This window comes from Tachyglossus aculeatus, chromosome 5 (genome assembly GCF_015852505.1).
Source record: "Tachyglossus aculeatus isolate mTacAcu1 chromosome 5, mTacAcu1.pri, whole genome shotgun sequence".
Taxonomy (NCBI): domain Eukaryota; kingdom Metazoa; phylum Chordata; class Mammalia; order Monotremata; family Tachyglossidae; genus Tachyglossus; species Tachyglossus aculeatus.
Window position 1 is genome coordinate 813352 of NC_052070.1, and position 20071 is coordinate 833422.

General features: G+C 48.3%; 1 protein-coding gene across 2 annotated transcripts in view; it reads right to left on the reverse strand.

Annotated features, from left to right (window-relative positions):
• Positions 1–12276: 12276 nt before the first annotated feature.
• Positions 12277–20071, reverse strand: part of KCTD9 (potassium channel tetramerization domain containing 9) — a 32671-nt gene continuing 24876 nt past the window's right edge. For both annotated transcript variants that reach the window (XM_038746703.1, XM_038746704.1), the window contains exons 9-12: positions 19080–19229; positions 17035–17140; positions 16378–16511; positions 12277–13021 (exon numbers count right to left, since the gene is read on the reverse strand). In XM_038746703.1, coding sequence (XP_038602631.1) covers positions 12905–13021; positions 16378–16511; positions 17035–17140; positions 19080–19229 — 507 coding nt within the window. In that variant the 3' untranslated portion in view covers positions 12277–12904. The remainder of the gene's footprint in view (positions 13022–16377; positions 16512–17034; positions 17141–19079; positions 19230–20071) is intronic.

A 20071-nucleotide genomic window follows, 5' to 3' on the forward strand; every position in this document is an offset into this window, starting at 1 on the left:
CACTTTGAAGCCTTATTGAAGGCCCATCTCCTCCAAGAGGCCTTCCCAGACTAAGCCCCACCTTTCCTCAACTCCCACTCCCTTCTGTGTTTCCCTGACTTGCTTCCTTTGCCCTTCTCCCCTGCCAGACCCACAGCACTTAAGTACATATCTGTAAGTTTATTTATTAGTATTGATGTCTGTCTCCCCTCTTTAGACTGGGAAGTAGTGTGGCTCCGTGGAAAGAGCACAGGCCTGGGAGTCAGAGATCATGAATTCTAATCCTGGTTTTGCCACTTGTCAACTGTGTGACTTTGGGCAAGTCACTTGACTTCTCTGTGCCTCAGTTACCTCATCTGTAAAATGGGGATTAAGACTGTGAGCCCGACGTGGGACAACCTGATTACCTTGTATCTACCCCAGTGCTTAGGACAGTACTTGGCACATAGTAAGCGCTTAATAAATACCATTACTATTATTAGACTGTAAGCTCATTGTGGGCAGGGAATGTGTCTGTTTATTGTTCTATTGTATTCTACCAAGAGTTTAGTATAGTGCTCTGCACACAGTAAGTGCTTAGTAAATACAATTGAATGAAGGAAGGAATGAATGAATGAATCAGAGCCCAGGCCTTCTGATTCCCAGGCCTGTACTCTTTCCACTGAATCACCCTGCTACTGCCTTAAAGCTGGTGGTCAGAAGTTTCTGTTTGATGAGGAGATGGATGGGCAACCACTGAAGGTTTTTCATGAATGGGGAGATGTATGCAGACAGTGTTTTAAGGAATGGATCTGGGTAGCCATTTGTGTCTATGGCATCTGACGTTGCACTTCATGGCCTCTTCCCCAGAAGGAAATGACCCGAAGGCTGAACTCCCCCAGCTTTTGTGCCAATACATTTTGGCTGCTCCAAGTCAGGCCCAGCTAGGATTCTACACTTTGCAGTTCCAGTAAACACTCTCATGGTTTAAATAATAATAATGATGAAGATAATAATAACAATGATTATGGAATTTGGTTGTTGTTTTTGAGGAGAAGGGGGTGGTCCACAGTGTCGAAGGCAGCTGAGAGGTCGGGGAGGACTAGGATAGAGTAGAAGCCATTGGATCTGGCAAGCAGGAGGTCATTGGTGACCTTTGAGAGGGCAGTTTCCATGGAATGTAGGGGACGGAAGCCAGATTGGAGCGGGTCAAGGAGAGAGTTGGCATTGAAGAATTCGAGGCAGCGCGTGTAGACAACTCATTCAAGGAGTTTGGAAAGGAATGGTAGGAGGGAGATAGGGTGATAACTAGAAAGTGAGGTGGGGTCAAGAGAGGGTTTTTTTAGGATGGGAGAGACGTGGGCATGTTTGAAGGCAGAGGGGAACGAACCAGTGGAGAGTGAACAGTTGAAGATGGAAGTTAAGGAGGGAAGAAGGGATGGAGCGAGAGATTTCATAAGATTCATTCATTCAATCGTATTTATTGAGCACTTACTGTGTGCACAGCACTGTACTAAGCGCTTTGGGAATGGGGTCAGAAGCACAGGTGGTCGGAGTAGCACTTGAGAGGAGGGAGGAGATCTCATCTGAGGATACTGCTGGGAAGGATGGGAGAGTAGCAGAGAGGGTTGAGAGCCAGGGGGTTGGAGAAAGTGGGGGAGTGACTTTGGGGAGCTCAGACCTGATGGATTTAATTTTATTAATGAAGTAGGAGGCCAGATCGTTGGGGGTGAGGGAAGGAGGAGGGGGAGGAACAGGGGCCTGAGAAGGGAGTTAAATGTACGGACAAGCTGACGGGGATGATGGGCATGGGTGTCAATAAGGGAGGAGAAATAGTTTTGCCTGGCAGAGGAGAGGGCAGAGTTAAGGCAGAAAAGGATAAACTTGACGTGAACGAGGTTGACATGGTGTTTAGACTTTCGCCAGGAGCATTCAGCAGCTCGAGCATAAGAGTGAAGGAGGTGGACAGTGGCAGTGATCCAGGGCTGTGGGTTAGTGGTACGAGAGTGGCGAAGGGAAAGGGGAGTGAGCTAGTCGAGCTGAGTAGAGAGGGTAGAGTTGAGAGCAGTAATCTGATCATCAAGATTGGATAGAGAGGAAAGGGACGTGAGGTGGGGTGTGAGGCACTCAGAAAGATGGATGGGGTCAAGAGAGCGGAGGTCTCTGTGAGGAAGTAATATAGATTTACAGGGGAAAGGAGTGTGAGTAAGGAGGCAGGTGAGAAGGTTATGATCAGAGAGAGGGATTTCAGAGTTGGTGAGGGTGGAGACAGTGCAGCGGTAGGAGATGATGAGGTCGAGGGTGTGACCAAGTTGGTGAGTGGGCGAGGTGGAGTGGAGCAGGAGGTTGGCAGCGTCAAGGAGAGATAGAAGGAGGGCGGCAGAGGAGTCACCAGGGTTATCCATGTGTATGTTGAAGTCTCCGAGGATCAGAGTGGGCATGGAAAAGGAGAGAAGGAAGGTGAGGAAGGGGTCAAAATCATTAAAGAAGTTGGAGGTGGGGCTGGGGGGGGCAGTAGATGATGGCTACAACAATCTGGAGGGGGTGGTAGAGGCAAATAATGTGGGCTTCAAAGGAAGGGAAGGAAAGGGAAGAGGGAGGAAGGATAGTGCAAAAACAACATAATAATAATGATGGCATTTATTAAGCGCTTACTATGTGCAAAGCACTGTTCTAAGCACTGGGGAAGTTACAAGGTGATCAGGTTGTCCCACGGGGGGCTCACAGTCTTAATCCCCATTTTACAGATGAGGTAACTGAGGCACAGAGAAGTTAAATGACTTGCCCAAAGTCACACAGCTGACAAATGGCTGAGCAGGGATCTGAACCCATGACCTCTGACTTCAAAGCCCGGGCTCTTTCCACTGAGCCACGCTGCTTGGGGGGCGAGAAGGAAACCGACAGCTCCTCCTTTTCTGGTGAGTGGGAGAAGAGGAGGCCTCCACTGGAGAGAGCAGCAGAAGAGACCGTATCGTCCAGAGACAGCCGTGTTTCAGTTAGGGTGAGGAGAAGTAGAGACCTGGAAAGGAATAGGTCCAAGATGAAAGGGAGCTTACTTATAACGGAGTGGGGGTTCCAGAGGCCACACTTGGCAGCAACTGTGGAGGGAAGGGAGGGAGCGGGAAGAGTGCGAGGGGTAGGGAGGGTTTGGATTGGGATGAGTTGGTGGGGGCTAGGCGGGGAGAGTGGGAAGAGGGGTGGTGATGGGAAAGGAGAACTGGGATGGGGTGGGGGCGGGGAGGAGGGGAGGGAGGGGGCTGGGAGGGAGGAGTTTAGGATTGGCGCTGGTACAGAGGGATCCTGGGTAGGGGGTAAGGGGGAGCGGTCGGGGGGGGGGGGAAAGGGAGGGAAAAAGCTGGGTGGGAGAGGGGAAGGGGAAGGTGAGGAATGGGAATGGCAGTTGGGAGCAAGGGAATTGATAGTTCATGGTGAGGTCAGCAGGGTAAATGATAGCACAGCGGGAGGTTAACAATTGAAATGCAGAAGCAATAAAACAGTAGCAATGATATAAGTAGGCATGGCATCACAGAGGGTAGTTAACGAATAACATGCTATGGCAATAATAAAATAGGCAGATGATGTCACAGAGAGCAGATACAAACTATTATGTGCTGGAGTAGGGTGGAACTGTTAAGGGGGGTCAGGGAGCGGAGATGCCTGGGGAGAGGAGTGAATAGCCATATAGCATGGGAGGGCTGAGTAGGTGCGAATGAGGTTGTTGTTAATGTAACTTGGTAATTTGGGATGTTTGGAATCCCCATTTTACAGATAAGGAAACCCAGGCCCAGAGAACTGAAATGACTTGCCCAAGGTCACACAACAGTCAAGTGGTAGAGCTGGGATTAGGACCCAAGTCCTCTGACTCCTAGGCCTGGGCTCTTTCCACTAGACCACACTGCCAATACCCATTAATGGTCTGACAACCATGGGTCCAAGCACTAAAGCTTGGACCTCATCCTATCCTATCCTATCTCATCCTATCCCGACTGGATTACTGCATCAGCCTCCTCTCTGATCTCCCATCCTCCTGTCTCTCCCCACTTCAATCTGTACTTCACGCTGCTGCCTGGATCATCTTTGTGCAGAAAAGCTCTGTGCATGTTACTCCCCTCCTCAAAAATCTCCAGTGGCTACCAATCAACCTATGCATCAGGCAAAAACTCCTCACTCCCGGCTTCAAGGCTCTCCATCACATCACCTCCTCCTACCTCACCTCCCTTCTTTCCTTCTACAGCCCAGCACGCACCCTCCACTCCTCTGCCGCTAACCTCCTCAATGTGCCTCATTCTCGCCTGTCCCGCCGTCGACCCCCAGCCCACGTCCCCGGCCCCCTGGCCTGGAATGCTCTCCCTCCGCACATCTGCCAAGATGTGCTCTCTTCCTCCCTTCAAAGCCCTACTGAGAGCTCACCTCCTCCAGGAGGCCTTCCCATACTGAACCCCCTCCTTCTTCTCCCCTTCCTCCCCCTCCCCATTCCCCCCGCCTTACTTCCTTCCCCTCCCCACAGCACCTGTATATGTGTATATATGTATATATGTTTGTACATATTACTCTATTTTACTTGTACATATTTATTCTATTTACTTTATTTTGTTAATATGTTTTGTTTTGTTGTCTGTCTCCCCCTTCTAGACTGTGAACCCGTTGTTGGGTAGGAACCGTCTCTATATGTTGCCAACTTGTACTTCCCAAGCGCTTAGTACAGTGCTCTGCACACAGTAAGCGCTCAATAAATATGATTGATTGAATGAATGAATGAATAAAGCATGCAGGCAGGCAGCTCAATTTGCCACAGCAAGCTGCTAGCATTTTTCAAACATTTTATTAAATTTGTCATCCAGTCCACTGTCTGTAGACATAATTTTGATGAAATTGAAGTAGAAGGATTATGTGAAAAACCACTCTTCATAAATCTTTTAATCAGATTAAAATAGATTAAAAATCACTCAAAAATTAAGTGAGAAGATTCAGTGATTTTGCTGAACAACAGACAGATAATCCATTTTGCCTTGATGTGAAATCACAGCAGGAAAAACTCATGTCTGACTCTTCCTTACAAGTTGTGAGAGGATTTCTGAGAGAAGCAATACCTGGGAAATGGTGTGCAGCATGCTGAAAGCCTAAGTTATTTGTAACTAATTTTCTGTGTAATTAAAATTAAGTAATGGAATCTATTCCCTTGAAGAACTTGGGTAAAGTTTCCAATGTTTTAAGGGAACAGTGGAAGTGGATTTGGTGAGCACAGACAAATACGGGAGAAAATGAACTAGCCCAAAGGCTTATAAAGTTAGTGAGTTAGCAAAGCAAATCTTGGAAACTGATTGGGGAGGAAGGAGCTCATAGGAAAACAAGAGTGTTTCTCAACTAATTATCACCACTATGCCCTTCTTCGGAGATTAGAGTGAAGAAAGATCAAAGTCTTTTCCCTACCCAAACCTGAAGGGATAATCCTAAAATACCCTAAGAGGATAACCCTTGAAAAGCTTTTGCAAAATGCACCTTTCTTATTGAAGAGAAGCAGGGTGGTTTTAGTGGATAGATCATGGGCCTGGGAGTCAGAAGGACCTGGGTTCTAACCCCAGCTCCACCACTTGTCAGCTGTTTGACCTTGGTCAAGTTACTTATATTCTCTGGGCCTCAGTCACCTCATCTGTTAAATTGTGATTAAGGATGTGAACCCCACGTGCAGCAGGACTGTATCCTTGTCTTCCCTCCCAAACCCTGCCCTCTCCCTGACTTTCCCATCTCTGTTGATGGCACTACAATCCTTCCTGTCTCACAAGCCCGCAACCTTGGTGTCATCCTCGACTCCGCTCTCTCATTCACCCCTCACATCCAAGCCGTCACCAAAACCTGACGGTCTCAGCTCCACAACATTGTCAAGATCCGCCCTTTCCTCTCCATCCATACCGCTACCCTGCTCATTCAAGCTCTCATCCTATCCCGTCTGGACTACTGCATCAGCCTTCTCTCTGATCTCCCATCCTCGTGCCTCTCCCCACTTCAATCCATACTTCATGCCGCTGCACGGATTGTCTTTGTCCAGAAACGTTCTGGGCATGTTACTCCCCTCCTCAAAAATCTCCAGTGGCTACCAATCAATCTGTGCATCAGGCAGAAACTCCTCACCCTGGGCTTCAAGGCTGTCCATCACCTCGCCCCCTCCTACCTCACCTCCCTTCTCTCCTTCTACAGCCCACCCCGCTCCCTCCGCTCCTCTGCCGCTAATCTCCTCACCGTACCTCGTTCTCGCCTGTCCCGCCATCGACCCCCGGCCCACGTCATCCCGGGGGCCTGGAATGCCCTCCCTCTGCCCATCCGCCAAGCTAGCTCTCTTCCTCCCTTCAAGGCCCTGCTGAGAGCTCACCTCCTCCAGGAGGCCTTCCCAGACTGAGCCCCCTCCTTCCTCTCCCCCTCGTCTCCCTCTCCATCCCCCCATCTTACCTCCTTCCCTTCCCCACAGCACCTGTATATATGTATATATGTTTGTACATATTTATTACTCTATTTATTTATTTATTTTACTTGTACATATCTATTCTATTTATTTTATTTTGTTAGTATGTTTGGTTTTTTTCTCGGTCTCCCCCTTTTAGAATGTGAGCCCACTGTTGGGTAGGGACCATCTCTATATGTTGCCAACTTGTACTTCCCAAGTGCTTAGTACAGTGCTCTGCACACAGTAAGTGCTCAATAAATATGATTGATGATGATGATGATTAACTTGTATCTACCCCAGTGCTTAGAAAGTGCTTGGCACATAGTAAGTGCCTAACAAGTACCATTTATTGGAAATGACTTCATTATCCAGGCAATCAACCAACTAATCAACTGTATTTACTGAACACTTACTGTGTTCAGGGCACTCTACTACATGTTTGGGATATACAACACATTCTCTGCCCACAACGAGCATATAGTCTAGCTGGGGAGACAGACATTAATATAAATAATTATGGATAAGTACATAAGTACTGAGGGGCTGGGAAGGGGGAATAAATTAAGGGAGCAAGTCAAGGTGACGCAGAAGAGAGTGGGAGAAAAGGAAAGGACAGCTTAGTCAGGACAAGCCTCTTGGAAGAGATGTGCCTTCAGTAAGGCTTTGAAGGAGGGGAGAGTAATTGTCTGTCGGATTTGAGGAGGTAGGGTATTCTCAGCCAGAGGCAGGACGTGGGTGAGGGGTCGGCAGCAAGATAGATGAGATAGAGGTACAGTTGAGTAGGTTGGCATTAGAGGAGCAAAATATGTGAGCTGGGTTGTAGTAGGAGAGTAGCGAGTTGAGGTAAGAGGGAACAAGGTAATGAGTGCTTTAAAGCCAATGGTGAGACGTTTCTGTTTGATTCATAGGTGGATGGACAACCACTGGAGGTTCTTGAGAAGTGGTGAAACATCGACTGAATGTTTTTGTAGAAAAGTGGTTCGGGCAGCAGAAAGAAGAATGGACTAGAGTGGGGAGAGATACGAAGCAGGGACGTCAGCAAGGAGGTTGATGCAGTAATGAAATAATAATAATTATGATAATGGTATTTGTTAAGCACTTACTATGTGCCAAACAATGTGCTGAGCACTGGGTAGATAAAAGGTAATCAGGTTGTCCTACATGGGGCTCACGGTCTGAATCCCCATTTTACAGATGAGGTAACAGGCACAGAGAAGTTAAGTGGCTTACCCAAGGTCACACAGCAGACGTGACAGAGCCAGGATTAGAACCCATGACCTTCTGACTCCCAGGCCCATGCTCTATCCACTAGGCCATCCTTGGATTAACGTGGTAGGAGTTCGGATGGAGACGAGACGGATTTTAATGATGCCGTGAAGGCTGAACTGACAGGATTTCATCTCATCTCATGAAATCTCTCGCTCCGTCCCTTCTCCCCTCCTTAACTTCCATCTTCAATCGCTCCCTCTCCACTGGTTCCTTCCCCTCTGCCTTCAAACATGCCCATGTCTCTCCCATCCTAAAATAACCCTCTCTTGACCCCACCTCACCTTCTAGTTATCGCCCCATCTCCCTCCTACCATTCCTTTCCAAACTCCTTGAACGAGTCATCTACACGCGCTGCCTCGAATTCCTCAACACCAAGTCTCTCCTCGACCCCCTCCAGTCTGGCTTCCATCCCCTACATTCCACGGAAACTGCCCTCTCAAAGGTCACCAACGACCTCCTGCTTGCCAAATCCAACAGCTCATACTCTATCCTAATCCTCCTCGACCTCTCAGCTGCCTTCGACACTGTGGACCACCCCCTTCTCCTCAACACGCTATCCAACCTTGGCTTCACAGACTCTGTCCTCTCCTGGTTCTTCTCTTATTTCTCCGGTCGTTCATTCTCAGTCTCTTTTGCAGACTCCTCCTCCCCCTCCCATCCCCTTACTGTAGGGGTTCCTCAAGGTTCAGTTCTTGGTCCCCTTCTGTTCTTGATCTACACTCACTCCCTTGGTGACCTCATTCACTCCCATGGCTTCAACTATCATCTCTATGCTGATGACACCCAAATCTACATCTCTGCTCCCGCTCTCTCCCCCTCCCTCCAGGCTCGCATCTCTTCCTGCCTTCAGGACATCTCCATCTGGATGTTTGCCGGCCACCTAAAACTCAACATGTCCAAGACTGAACTCCTTGTCTTCCCTACCAAACCCTGTCCTCTCCCTGACTTTCCCATCACTGTAGACGGCACTACCATCCTTCCCGTCTCACAAGCCCGCAACCTTGGTGTCATCCTCGACTTCGCTCTCTTGTTCACCCCTCACATCCAAGCCGTCACCAAAACCTGCCGGTCGCAGCTCCGCAACATTGCCAAGATCCGCCCTTACCTCTCCATCCAAACCGCTACCCTGCTCGTTCAAGCTCTCATCCTATCCTGTCTGGACTACTGTATCAGCCTCCTCTCCGATCTCCCATCCTCTTGTCTCTCCCCACTTCAATTCACACTTCACGCTGCTGCCCGGATTGTCTTTGTCCAGAAACGCTCTGGGCATGTTACTCCCCTCCTCAAAAATCTCCAGTGGCTACCAATCAACCTACGCATCAGGCAGAAACTCCCCACCCTCGGCTTCAAGGCTCTCCATCACCTCGCCCCCTCCTACCTCACCTCCCTCCTCTCCTTCTCCAGCCCAGCCCACGCCCTCTACTCCTCTGCCACTAATCTCCTCACCGTGCCTTGTTCTCGCCGGTCCCGCTGTTTACCCTCGGCCCACGTCATCCCCCTGGCCTGGAATGCCCTCCCTCACCACATCCGCCAAGCTAGCTCTCTTCCTCCCTTCAAGGCCCTACTGAGAGCTCACCTCCTCCAGGAGGCCTTCCCAGACTGAGCCCCCTCCTTCCTCTCCCCTTCCTCCCCTTCTCCACCCCCCGCCTTACCTCCTTCCCTTCCCCACAGCACCTGTATATATGTGTATATGTTTGTACATATTTATTTCTCTTTTTATTTATTTTACTTGTACATATCCTATTTATTTTATTTTGTTATGTTTCGTTTTGTTCTCTGTCTTCCCCTTCTAGACTGTGAGCCCACTGTTGGGTAGGGATTGTCTCTATATGTTGCCAGCTTGTACTTCCCAAGCGCTTAGTACAGTGCTGTGCACATAGTAAGCGCTCAATAAATATGATTGATTGATTGATTTAGTAATAGATCGAATACGTGGTTTGAATGAGAGTGAGGAGTCGAGGATAATACCAGGGTTAAGAGCCTGTGAGATAGGCAAGGGTAAGAGGATTTGCTGACACCTTCTCTCCCAATGCAACACTGAAACTCATTAGCTCCTTCTTCCCCTCCCACACCCTGACTGTGGGAGTCTGTCAAGGCTCAGTTCTGGGGCCTCTTCTATTCTCCATCTACACCCACACCCTTGAAGGATTTGTTCCCTCCCTTGGGATAATCTCTCTTCTCTGCAGTCTCATATTTCCTCTTGCCTTCAGGACATCTCTACTTGCTGACACCTCAAACTTAAATATGATCAAAACAGAACTTCTCATCTTCCCACCCAAACCCTGTCCTCCCTGAGTTTCTCACCACTGTAGACAGCACGACTGTCCTCTGTCTCACAAGCCCATAACGTTGGTATAATCCTCAACTCATCACTCTTTCACATTGCCAAAATCCACCCTTTCTTCTCCATCTAAACTGCTACTTGCTGATCCCACCACTTGTTGCTTTAATTATTGCATCAGCCTCCTTGCAGACCTACCTACTTCCTGTTTCTCCCCACCCCAGTCCATCCTTCACTCTGCTGCCTGAATCATTTTTCTTCAAAAAATGTTCAGTCCATGTTTCCCCACTCAAGATCCTCACCAGTGGCTTTAAAGCACTCAATCAACTCACCCCCTCCTACCTATCTCACTGATGAATTGCTACAACCCAGCTCACACACTTCACTCCTCTAATGCCAACCTACACACTGTACATTGAACTCATCTATCTTGCTGCCTACGTTTTGCCTCTGTCCTCCCTGGAACTCCCTCCCCCTTCATATTAGACAGACCACCACTCTCTCCACCTTCAAAGCCCTCCTAAAATCACATCTTCCAGAGACCTTCCACAGCTGAGCCCTCATTTCCCCTCCTTGCCCTTCCCTCTGCATTGCCTTGGATCTTGGAACCGTAGCCCTCGACCAGTTGATATTCAGCCCACGCTCCACTCCATGGCACTTTCATTCATTCATTCAATCGTATTTATTGAGTGCTGTGTCCAGAGCACTGTACTAAGTGCTTGGGAAGTACAAGTCGGGAAACTGAAGGATAGGCACTTCTGTTTCTATCCTTACACTCTTCTATTTCCCCTATTTGTAATTTTACTTTAATACCTGTTCCCCCTCTAGACTATACGTTCCTCCTGGGCAGGGATAAGGTATTTCCAAATGCTTAATACAGTCCTCCTCACATGGTAAGTGCTCTGTTAAACAGGGCTGATTTAGAACAAATTTTCCTGGCTACCTTCTACTTTGAAACAAGTGCTGATTTCAGAACCCGGTGAAGAAATACGGGCAGAATGACCGTAATTTTAATTCAAAAGCAAGAAATGAAACACCTCATTAACATTTCAGATGTTTTTTATTGGTGCAGTTTACATTAGACTTGAAGTCTGCAGTGTCTGAGTATATCCTCCTGCATTTTAAAGTCACGTCAGAAGAGGTACCTATTTTTCCCCTTTTCGATGAATGAACAATGCATTCTATAATTACTGAAAATAGAGTACAGCAATGAAATGGAGTATTTAAATATAATTTATACACATACTGATTATGAAAATAGATCTCTCAATACAATATTCTGTTTCTGTCTTGATAAAAAACAATAAAGCAAAGAAAATAATTCACTTTTTAAATTGCTTTCCAACACCCCTGGAGCTTTGGTATTTTCTCCTTCTGCATACATCACCCTACGCAAACACGAGTAATGTTCAGGAAAGCTTTGCATATGTAGAGGAAAATAAACTCCAGAAACATCTAACATTGTCAGATTCTTGGTTGGTTTCTCCAGACAGGGAGGATGTGTTCAGAGAACTCTCTCAGAGGGCTGAGCCATGGCCAGGGGCCAGAGCCCAGACCGGGCCAGGCCAGGCCAGGCCAGACCAGGCCCGATCCTTGCTACGTCCCCGCCAGATGCTTCCCAGAGGCACTGGCCTCCAGTTTGCTCTTTCAAAACAACATACAAAAAACAAGACAAAATCCGCGGGTGCGGATATGGGGGCAGGGGGATGGGGCCTGTCTCCTGGGCGGGGCCACCGCTTGTCAATGCAAATTGTTGAGTTCCTAGCAGGGCAATTTAACCTTTCACTTAGCGGTAATGATAGTTTTGACTCCCAAAGAAGGACTGATTACAGAATGCATTTGATTTTTCAAGTGTAGGAGACAGGATGGGAGTCAGCACTAGGTTTCCATGAGTTAGTCAAGCACCTGAGGCCACACAATATTGTTCAGGCCCGGGCCTTATTTGGTTTAGAAGGTTCTGAATGTGCTTGTTGAGTGGTAGATGCACTAACTAGGGTGGAGCAAATCAACTGGATCTTTTGGTGATTGGTGGAACTTGGTCAGAGTGAAAAGATGTTTAACGGCAAACCACAAGGAGTTGTGCAAAACAAACCAGAGGCTTCACAGAAGCCCCTCAGAGAGTCTGGCCAATGTACAGGTGGAGGGATGGAGAGGGAAAGGGAAAGGGAGAGAGGAAGAGGGAGGGGGAGAGAGACAGAAAGAGAGAGAGAGACTTGCCACACAAAATAGTCCCAATCCATCCCATTGCTCCCAGACACATACATTAATTTTCCTCAGTTGTGGAGAACTGAGAACTTCTTTTGTTTCGCTGCTGCTCTGTCCCCCCCGCCCCCCCCCCCCCCAAAAAATGAGCATTATGAAAAATACCTGAAGAGAGAGGCTTGCTGAGGTTGGCCCCACCACACCCATATTATGCGACAGTTTCTACAGGTCAAAATAAGCCAACGGTGGTAACTCTAAAGCTAACTGTAAACCTGAAATTTGTCTTGCTGCATGTAATTGAAGTTTAAGTATTCATATTGCATCTACAGACTTAATAAATATAATTGCATATATTGTGCTTTTCATAAATTAAAATCCTCCAATGCACTTCAAACCGAGGAGTTGTTTCCATAATACACCCGTTTCAAAGCAAAAAATAATATTGACCATCCCTGGTTCAAAATGAGCAGACCCCCCTTTATCCCAGCTCACTTGAAAGGCAGCAATAGAGTTGATTTTCCCTACATTTACAGAATAAATGCCGTCCCCTTCTAACTGGGGGTGGGGGGAGGGAGGTCAGATATACTTCCTTAGGCACTACTGAGGATGTTCATTATCATCTAATGGTTTTTTTTTAATTCTCTAAACAGTTCTGTTCCTGCTCTGCAGATGAGCAGGAGAGTGAGGGGTCACCGCTGTGAGGATGTCTCTCTTCTTCCCGGGTATGTGGCCATCCCATCGGTTCCCCCAGGTTCTTATCGGACGCTCTGGGACATGTGGAGGGGTGTGAGCATCTCTTCAAAGATCGCCCCCTTCACGTTGGAGCCTCTCAAGTTGGCTTCTTGGAGATCACACCCAGACAGGTCACAATTCTGAAATGCAACCCCCAAATTCTCTTTAGCAGGAAGAGGCCCAGGTCTACTCGCTGCTTCCCATGCGGTTGTGACACTGTGCCTAATGACAGTCAAACTGCGGAGAGCACCAGGTGCACTCCAAACCTAAGAATAATCACAGTGCTATTCGTTAAACACTTACTACTATGCACTGTTAAGCACTGTACCAAGCCCTGGGGTCGTCACCATATAATCAGGTGGGACACAGTCCCTGATCCACATGGGGCTCACAGTCTAAGCAGGAAGGAGTACAGGTACTGAATTCCCATTTAACAGATGAGGAAACCAAAGCACGAAGAAGTTAGGTGACTTGCCCAAGGTCACACAGCAGACTTGCTGGCAGAGCTAGGACCAGAACCCAGGTTCTCTGATGTCCAGGCCTGTGCTCTTCATTCATTCATTCCATCGTATTTATTGAGTGCTTACTGTGTGCAAAGCACAGTACTACGCGCTTGGAAAGTACAATCTGGCAATAAAGAGAGAAATTCCCTGCCCACAATGGGCTGACATTCTAGAAGGGGGGAGACAGATATCAAAACAAGTAAACAGGCATCATGACACTGGCCAGGGAGGTGTGAGGAAGCAGAGGAGAATAACATCTCCCAACAGGCAGAGGAACTGATTGCTACATTTTCCAGCAGCCATGGGGGCTTTCTGGGATGACTTTGCTTCTATCCAACTCTGGTGTCAAACCAAGAGTTTATAAGGGGTTTCTGTCTGCTTTTCCTTCTGACTTGGCTGAGAGGCAGTAGCTCCCAGCTTGGGCTGTCATGTAGTGAGTTTCTCCCTTTGCCTCAGCAATTTTACAGGAAAACAAGCTTGAGAGATGAGGGTGGTGACTTACACTGGGTTTGGCCCTTTTTTCCCTTTCTTCGGCAAACACTTTAGAGCAAATTTTCCAATGGAAGTCGGGCTCCCTAGCCCGCGTTACGGAGCCTCTATTGCTGAGGACATGCACTTAGATAAGGCTACTCAAGCCAGTAAGAGCTGGTCATCTGGCTTTGGGGTTTGCTATTTATTTCTGAATTTGTGACTTCCACTTTGGATCCCTTCCTGAATTGTTACAAGATTATCAATAATAATAATATTAGTAATTATGGTATTTGCTAAGTGCTTACTACGTGTCAAGCATTGTTCTAAGCACTGGGGTAGATATCCCACACAGGGCTCACAGTATCAAGGCAGAAGCATTGTGGCCTACTGGAAAGAGCACTTGCTCCCTTATCTCTTTGTCTGTCTCGTATCACTAACCCTTCCAACCCTGAATCACCTCCCCAGCCTGCCTCCTTCGCTCTTGGGTACGAGCTGCAGAGAGCTGCTGGAGGAAATCTAGACAGCAGGCTGACCTCGTCCACTTCAAGCTTATCCTTGCGTGCGTTAACTCTGCTCTCTCCTCAGCCCGGCAAAATGAGTTCTCCATCCTTATTGACACCCATGTCCATTGCTCTCACCAGTTGTTCCAGGCATTTGATTCCCTCTTCAAACCCCTGTCCCCCACGTCTCCTCCATCCCTTGCCCCTAATGACCTGGCCACCTACTGTATTGAGAAAATTGAAACCATTATCATGGTCTCCCCAAAAATCTCCTGTCCCTCCCTAGTCCCTCCCCACTTCTGCCCCTTCTTCAACTCTCCCATCTTTTCCAGCAGTATCTCTAGAGGAGATTATCCTGCCTCTTTTCAAAATCCACCCCCTCCGGCTCTGCACTCAACACCATCCCTTCGCACCTTCTTCAACTGTTCGCTCTCCAATAACAACTTCTCTGCTTCTTTCAAATATACCCATGTCTCCCCATCTATCAATCCATCACTAAATCCTTTCAGTTCCACCTTCAAAGCATCACTAAAACCCACCCTTTACCCTCCATTCAAACTTCTACTATGTTAATCCAATCACTTATCATATCCCACCTTGATTACTGTCTCAGCCGCCTTGCTGATCTGTCTGCCTTCTGTCTCTCCCAACTCCAGTCCATACTTCACTCTGCTGCCCAGGCCTTGATGTGACTTTACCCCAGAAGCTCAGAGGGACCAGAGCACAAGGTGGACAGGCCAGGGCTGGCACCCCTGTTTCCAGGAAGAGCTGGGGGCAGTGCTGGCATCAAATTGGGCACTTTGGGGCCTCATTCCCATTCTAGGCCAAGCACTGTAGTCTTAGAGAAGCAGCATGGCCTAGTGGATAGAGCATGGGTCTGGGAGTCAAAAGGTCATGAGCTCTAATCCCGGCTCCACCACTTTTCTGCTGTGTGAACTTGGGCAAGCCACTTAACTTCTCTGTGCCTCAATTACCTCATTTGTAAAATGGGGATTAAGACTGTGAGCCCCACGTGGGACAACCTGATTACCTTGTATCTACCCTAGTGCCTAGAACAGTGCTTGGCACATAGTAAGTGCTTAAAAAATACCGTAATTATTATTATTAGGTCCATTTCTGCAAGGAGGTGGCAGGGTGGGGGGTGGTGGGGAGCTGGGGAGCATACGACATCATTGGTCAGCCTGAGAAATGGTGGCCAAAAGGGAGAAGGAGTTTGGTTGTCAATAGACAGACTTGTGTTCAAAACCTAGTTGCAAGCCCATTCTAAAAACCCTGAAAACTAAGACACGCCACGGTCCATTGGATACCAGGCATCAGAGACTGGGCCCATCAGAGAGGAATGAGATAACTCCCTCCAGCTCCCACCTCTAGAGTGTAAGCTTGTTATGGGCAGGGAATGTGTTTATTGTTGTATTGTACTCTCCCAAGCACTTAGTACAGTGCTCTGCAAACAGTAAGAGCTCAACAGATATGACTGAATGAATGAGTAGAGCCTGATGTGCTACTGCCTAGTGCCCGCTGCCCATGAAGTGAGATGAAGGGAGTGGAGCAGGGAACACACTATCTGCTTGGGGTCCAGATCCAGACACAGTCTGAAGACATAGGATAACGTCAGCTTCCCCACCTGACTGACTGGATTAAGATCTCTACCTCAACAAAAGCTTTTGGCCTTTCTGTAGCAAAACACCTGCCTGGAAAGAAGTTTAACAAGTTGGAAAGCTCAGACTTGGGCAGCTTCTGACAAAAATTACAAGCCTGCAGGCCCAAGAAAGGAGAGATGTAAAAGAAAAACAAACAACAACAACAACAAAAACAACCCCCAAAAAAAGAAAACAGAGCCAAATCTCCAAATCGGATATTAATATCTATCACCTCTAAGATGAAATTCCCATTGACATCCACACTTGCTGAGAGGTTCACTTCCCAGGATTGCTGGGGGAGCTGTCAGCTGATTGTTAGGATCTATGCATTCACTTGCCAACCCCTGCCCCCTTTGTGCCCCCCTCAAAACTGATCGCTCACCTCTAAATCTGTCCCTGCCAGAGTTGCTCCTCTAAGGTTACAGTTCTTCAGCTTTGCGTTTTTTAACGTAGCCACTCGGAGGTTAATTCCTGTCATTTGACTTCCTTCCATGTCCACCCCTTTCAGATTAGCACCTCCAAAAAAAAAAAAAAATCCTGTCATCATCAACCACCTATATTAAACTTCTGGGCAAACTGCAATGATGAAACTTAAAAAACCACCTCTCTGTGTGAGGTTTAATGTGTCACGCAGTGTTGGAGCTGCTCAGAGCTAGACTAAATCCACTATTAACGCGAGCTTGGGTGAGCATGGCCTCATCCTCCATGCTTGTTCACACCAGTGTTTCTCTCTTTGAGACTCTCCAAGGGAAATGATTTTTGTTGGCCAAAATGGCAGCCGTTAATAGTAGATCCTAAAGGTAAAACCCACTAAGCAGTCCAGAATTGAACACCACCCCTCCTAGCTTTGGACTGGTACAAGACTACAGTGGGTGTGGGCAGAATCTGCCTGGGCACTTAATCACCTGGGGGGGGTGAAGGGAGAGTTAATGTACAATGTCCGTCGGACTAGCCCCACCACCCCAACACCACCATCATCCCAGGCTTTCAATGTAAGTCTGACTTTCCTTTTAAAAAAGACGGGGAAACATGATCTTACCTTCCAAATTGGCCTTAAGGCCCGAGGGATCTTCAAAATTACATAATTTCAGAGATGCTCCTTCAGCATTAGAACAAAGCATCTTCACACCCTGGAGGTTTGCGCACTGGTAGAGAAATGAGAGCCATTCATGCTGTAAGGAAGCTCAAGGATATATCATGGTTCGAATAGCAAAAAATCTTCTCAAGATTCAAGAGAAATAGGTAACGCTGTTTTTCCTTGCCTCTCACATCTCACAAAACACCGTCCCAAAAGCAAGGGCTGGTCCCTGCTTTTTCACCTCATCCCACACAGACCCGCATTTATGAGAGCTACTTCCTAAGGAGAAAAACTTTCCAACAGGAACACACAGTGCAGACCTTGGGCAAGTCGCTCCACTGCTTTATGCTTCAGTTACCTCATCTGTAAAATGGGGACTAAGACTGTCAGCCCCTTAAGGGGTATGAACCGGGTCCAACCTTATTTTACCCCAGCGATTAGTATACACTGCCTGGCCCAAGATAAGCACATAACAAATACCATAAAAAAAGTAATGATGATGGTACCTGTTAGGTCCTTACTATGTGCTAAGTACGCACAGTGGAAGGTCTAGGATAATCAGGTTGGACCCAATCCCTGTCCCACCTGGGGCTCACAGTTTAAGTAGAAGGGAGAGAGGGCAGGTATTGAATCCCCGTTTTACAGATGAACAAACGGACCCCAGAGAAGTGAAGTTACTTGCCCAAGGTCACAGAGCAGGAAAATGATGAAGCCAGAATAAGAACTCAGGTCCTCTGGCTCCCAGGTAAGGGCTCTTTCTACTAGGTTGTGCTGGATTCTGAATTCAGACTTTTCTCCAAGCTTTTTTGTTTGATTTTCCATTGTAGAGGTCAGAGAAATGAAAAGTTAAACCCCTAGACCTAAGAACACCCTAGCAGAGCTGTAAGCAAGGGAAGGAGAAGGTGTGGGGAGGAGCTTCTGCCTGGCCTTCCTTAGTTTGTGCTACTCACTGAGAAAATGCCTGGGGGGGTCACAAAGACTGCCATCTTTGCCATTATCATCACTACGAAAGGTGAGGGAGCCAGCTGCATTGCAGCATACCGTGGCACAGAAGCAGAGAAGAGTGTGACTTTTGCAGCAGAGACTTCCGCCTCCCAGGCCCTTTGGCTGGGCCTGGCCTCTCGTGGTTACCTCTCGATTACTAGACCTGTTTACTGCCTGCCCAGAGGACAGTCCTGCTGCTAATCTAGCCACCACAGAAGGAAATGGCTAGGCAGTTGAGAGCTAAGGACACCCAAGAGTTACAAGAGTGAGGCCTGGCCTCCTGTTGGCCCTCTTTACTTAGCCTAATCCACGCCCACAGGACAGAGAACCCAGAACTCGCCAGCTGGTGTGACTTTTCTTGCCAAACACATTTGAATCTCTCCCTGCTCAACAGGACAGACTTATCAGAGCTCCTTGAGATTGTTGCCCAAGGATCACATGGTGCCAGTTAGGACCATTTGCTGTTTTCTGCCCTCTGTCTTTCCTTGGTTGTCCCCCTCCTCAGACAGGGGGTGCCACCGAGGAGAGGGAAAGCCCCAGAGAGAGGCGGTGGTGGAGAAAAGTCACAACAAAGATGCGTTTTGTTGTGTAGCTCCATCTGGGACCGCCCTCCCCTGCTGCCTCCTCAAGCTGAGCTCCAACCTTGTCCCCTTGTCCGGCGGCTTACAGCTGCGAGATAGTTGAAGGGAGTGGATGAATGGTGATGGTTAAAGAAAAAAAAGGGAAGGCAACAACAGGTGAGAGACCGAGGGTTTAGAACGGGAAACTAGTGCTACAAAGAGAGGGCATGAAAATTTGCCTTGGCAGATAAGCTGTTTTCCCATCCCAAGGTAGAGTTCAGGGGCAGTTTTATATTTGGCTTTGTTTGGTTTCTGAAGCGCTCATCTGCATATGATACCGAACAAGTTCCAGATTCCGGATTCAGACTCTGCCGCATAGCTAAGGCCCCGGCCCCTGCAAACTTACAGTCTAATGAAATGGAAATGCAAAGCCTCCACCTTGAAAAGAGCACCGGTTCTTACATCAAGCACTGATCCTGAGAGATCGGCTCGCTCAAGATTTGCACAGCAGAGGTTGGCATGAGCTAAGTTGCAGCGACTTAAATTGGCCATCTTGAAGTTGATGTATCGCAGGTCCAAACGTGAAAGATCAGCACCACTGAAATTCAGCCCCTTCAGAAACAAACAAAACAAAAAATGTGGTCTGCCAGGGTTAAGCCAGCTTCCAACAGGCTACTGATCTGCCTCCTTTTCCCTCTTGGGAGCAGCCAGCGGTGCAGGGCGCTTTGCAACTGCACGTGAGCTGGGCCAGATTCCACATGTGGTAGGGCGGAGATGGAAGAGTTCATCCTTGTGCACGTGTGCTCCACTACGTGTGTGTGTGTGTGTGCGCGCGCATGTGTGCCTGTGCATGTGCACTTGAAGCAGCGGCAGGGGCATGGGGTGCCATCTTGGTGTCAGTTGGAGGTCCCCCTGGCGCCGCAGAGGCTCCCTTGGCAGACCAGAAGCCTGTGGCAGGAGCCTCGGGACCTGCGGTCTAGGCTGCTGGGCCCTGCCCAAGGGGACCGGGGGGCACTTTAGAGGAAAACCTCCCAGTCCCCACTTCACTGGCAGGGCCAGATGCACACCGCGGGATTAGTCGCATGAGCTACTAGAGAAGCTGAGAAGGGAAGCCCAATCGGCAGGCCCCCAGGACCCCCAGCCCATTTCATCACTTTGCCATGAACACAGTGCTTCCCTGGAACTTGCTCTGCTGTTTCTTCTGCCCTGACGATTCCAGGGAAGCAATCCCTGGGAATGGCTTGAGTGGGGTGTGGGGAGAATGGGTTTATTGCATGCTACTGCTATTTTACACGTGAGCTCCCTTGGAGGGGGACTCCGGTACGTGCCTTCTGATGCTGCCTCTGTTTCCTAGGAAAGCCAGTCGGATGGCACTTATTCACCAAAAATCCCAGGGCTGGAGTCAGAGGTGGGGTGTGGCTTACAAGAGAGGGTTGGCTTTTCGGCAGTAGGGT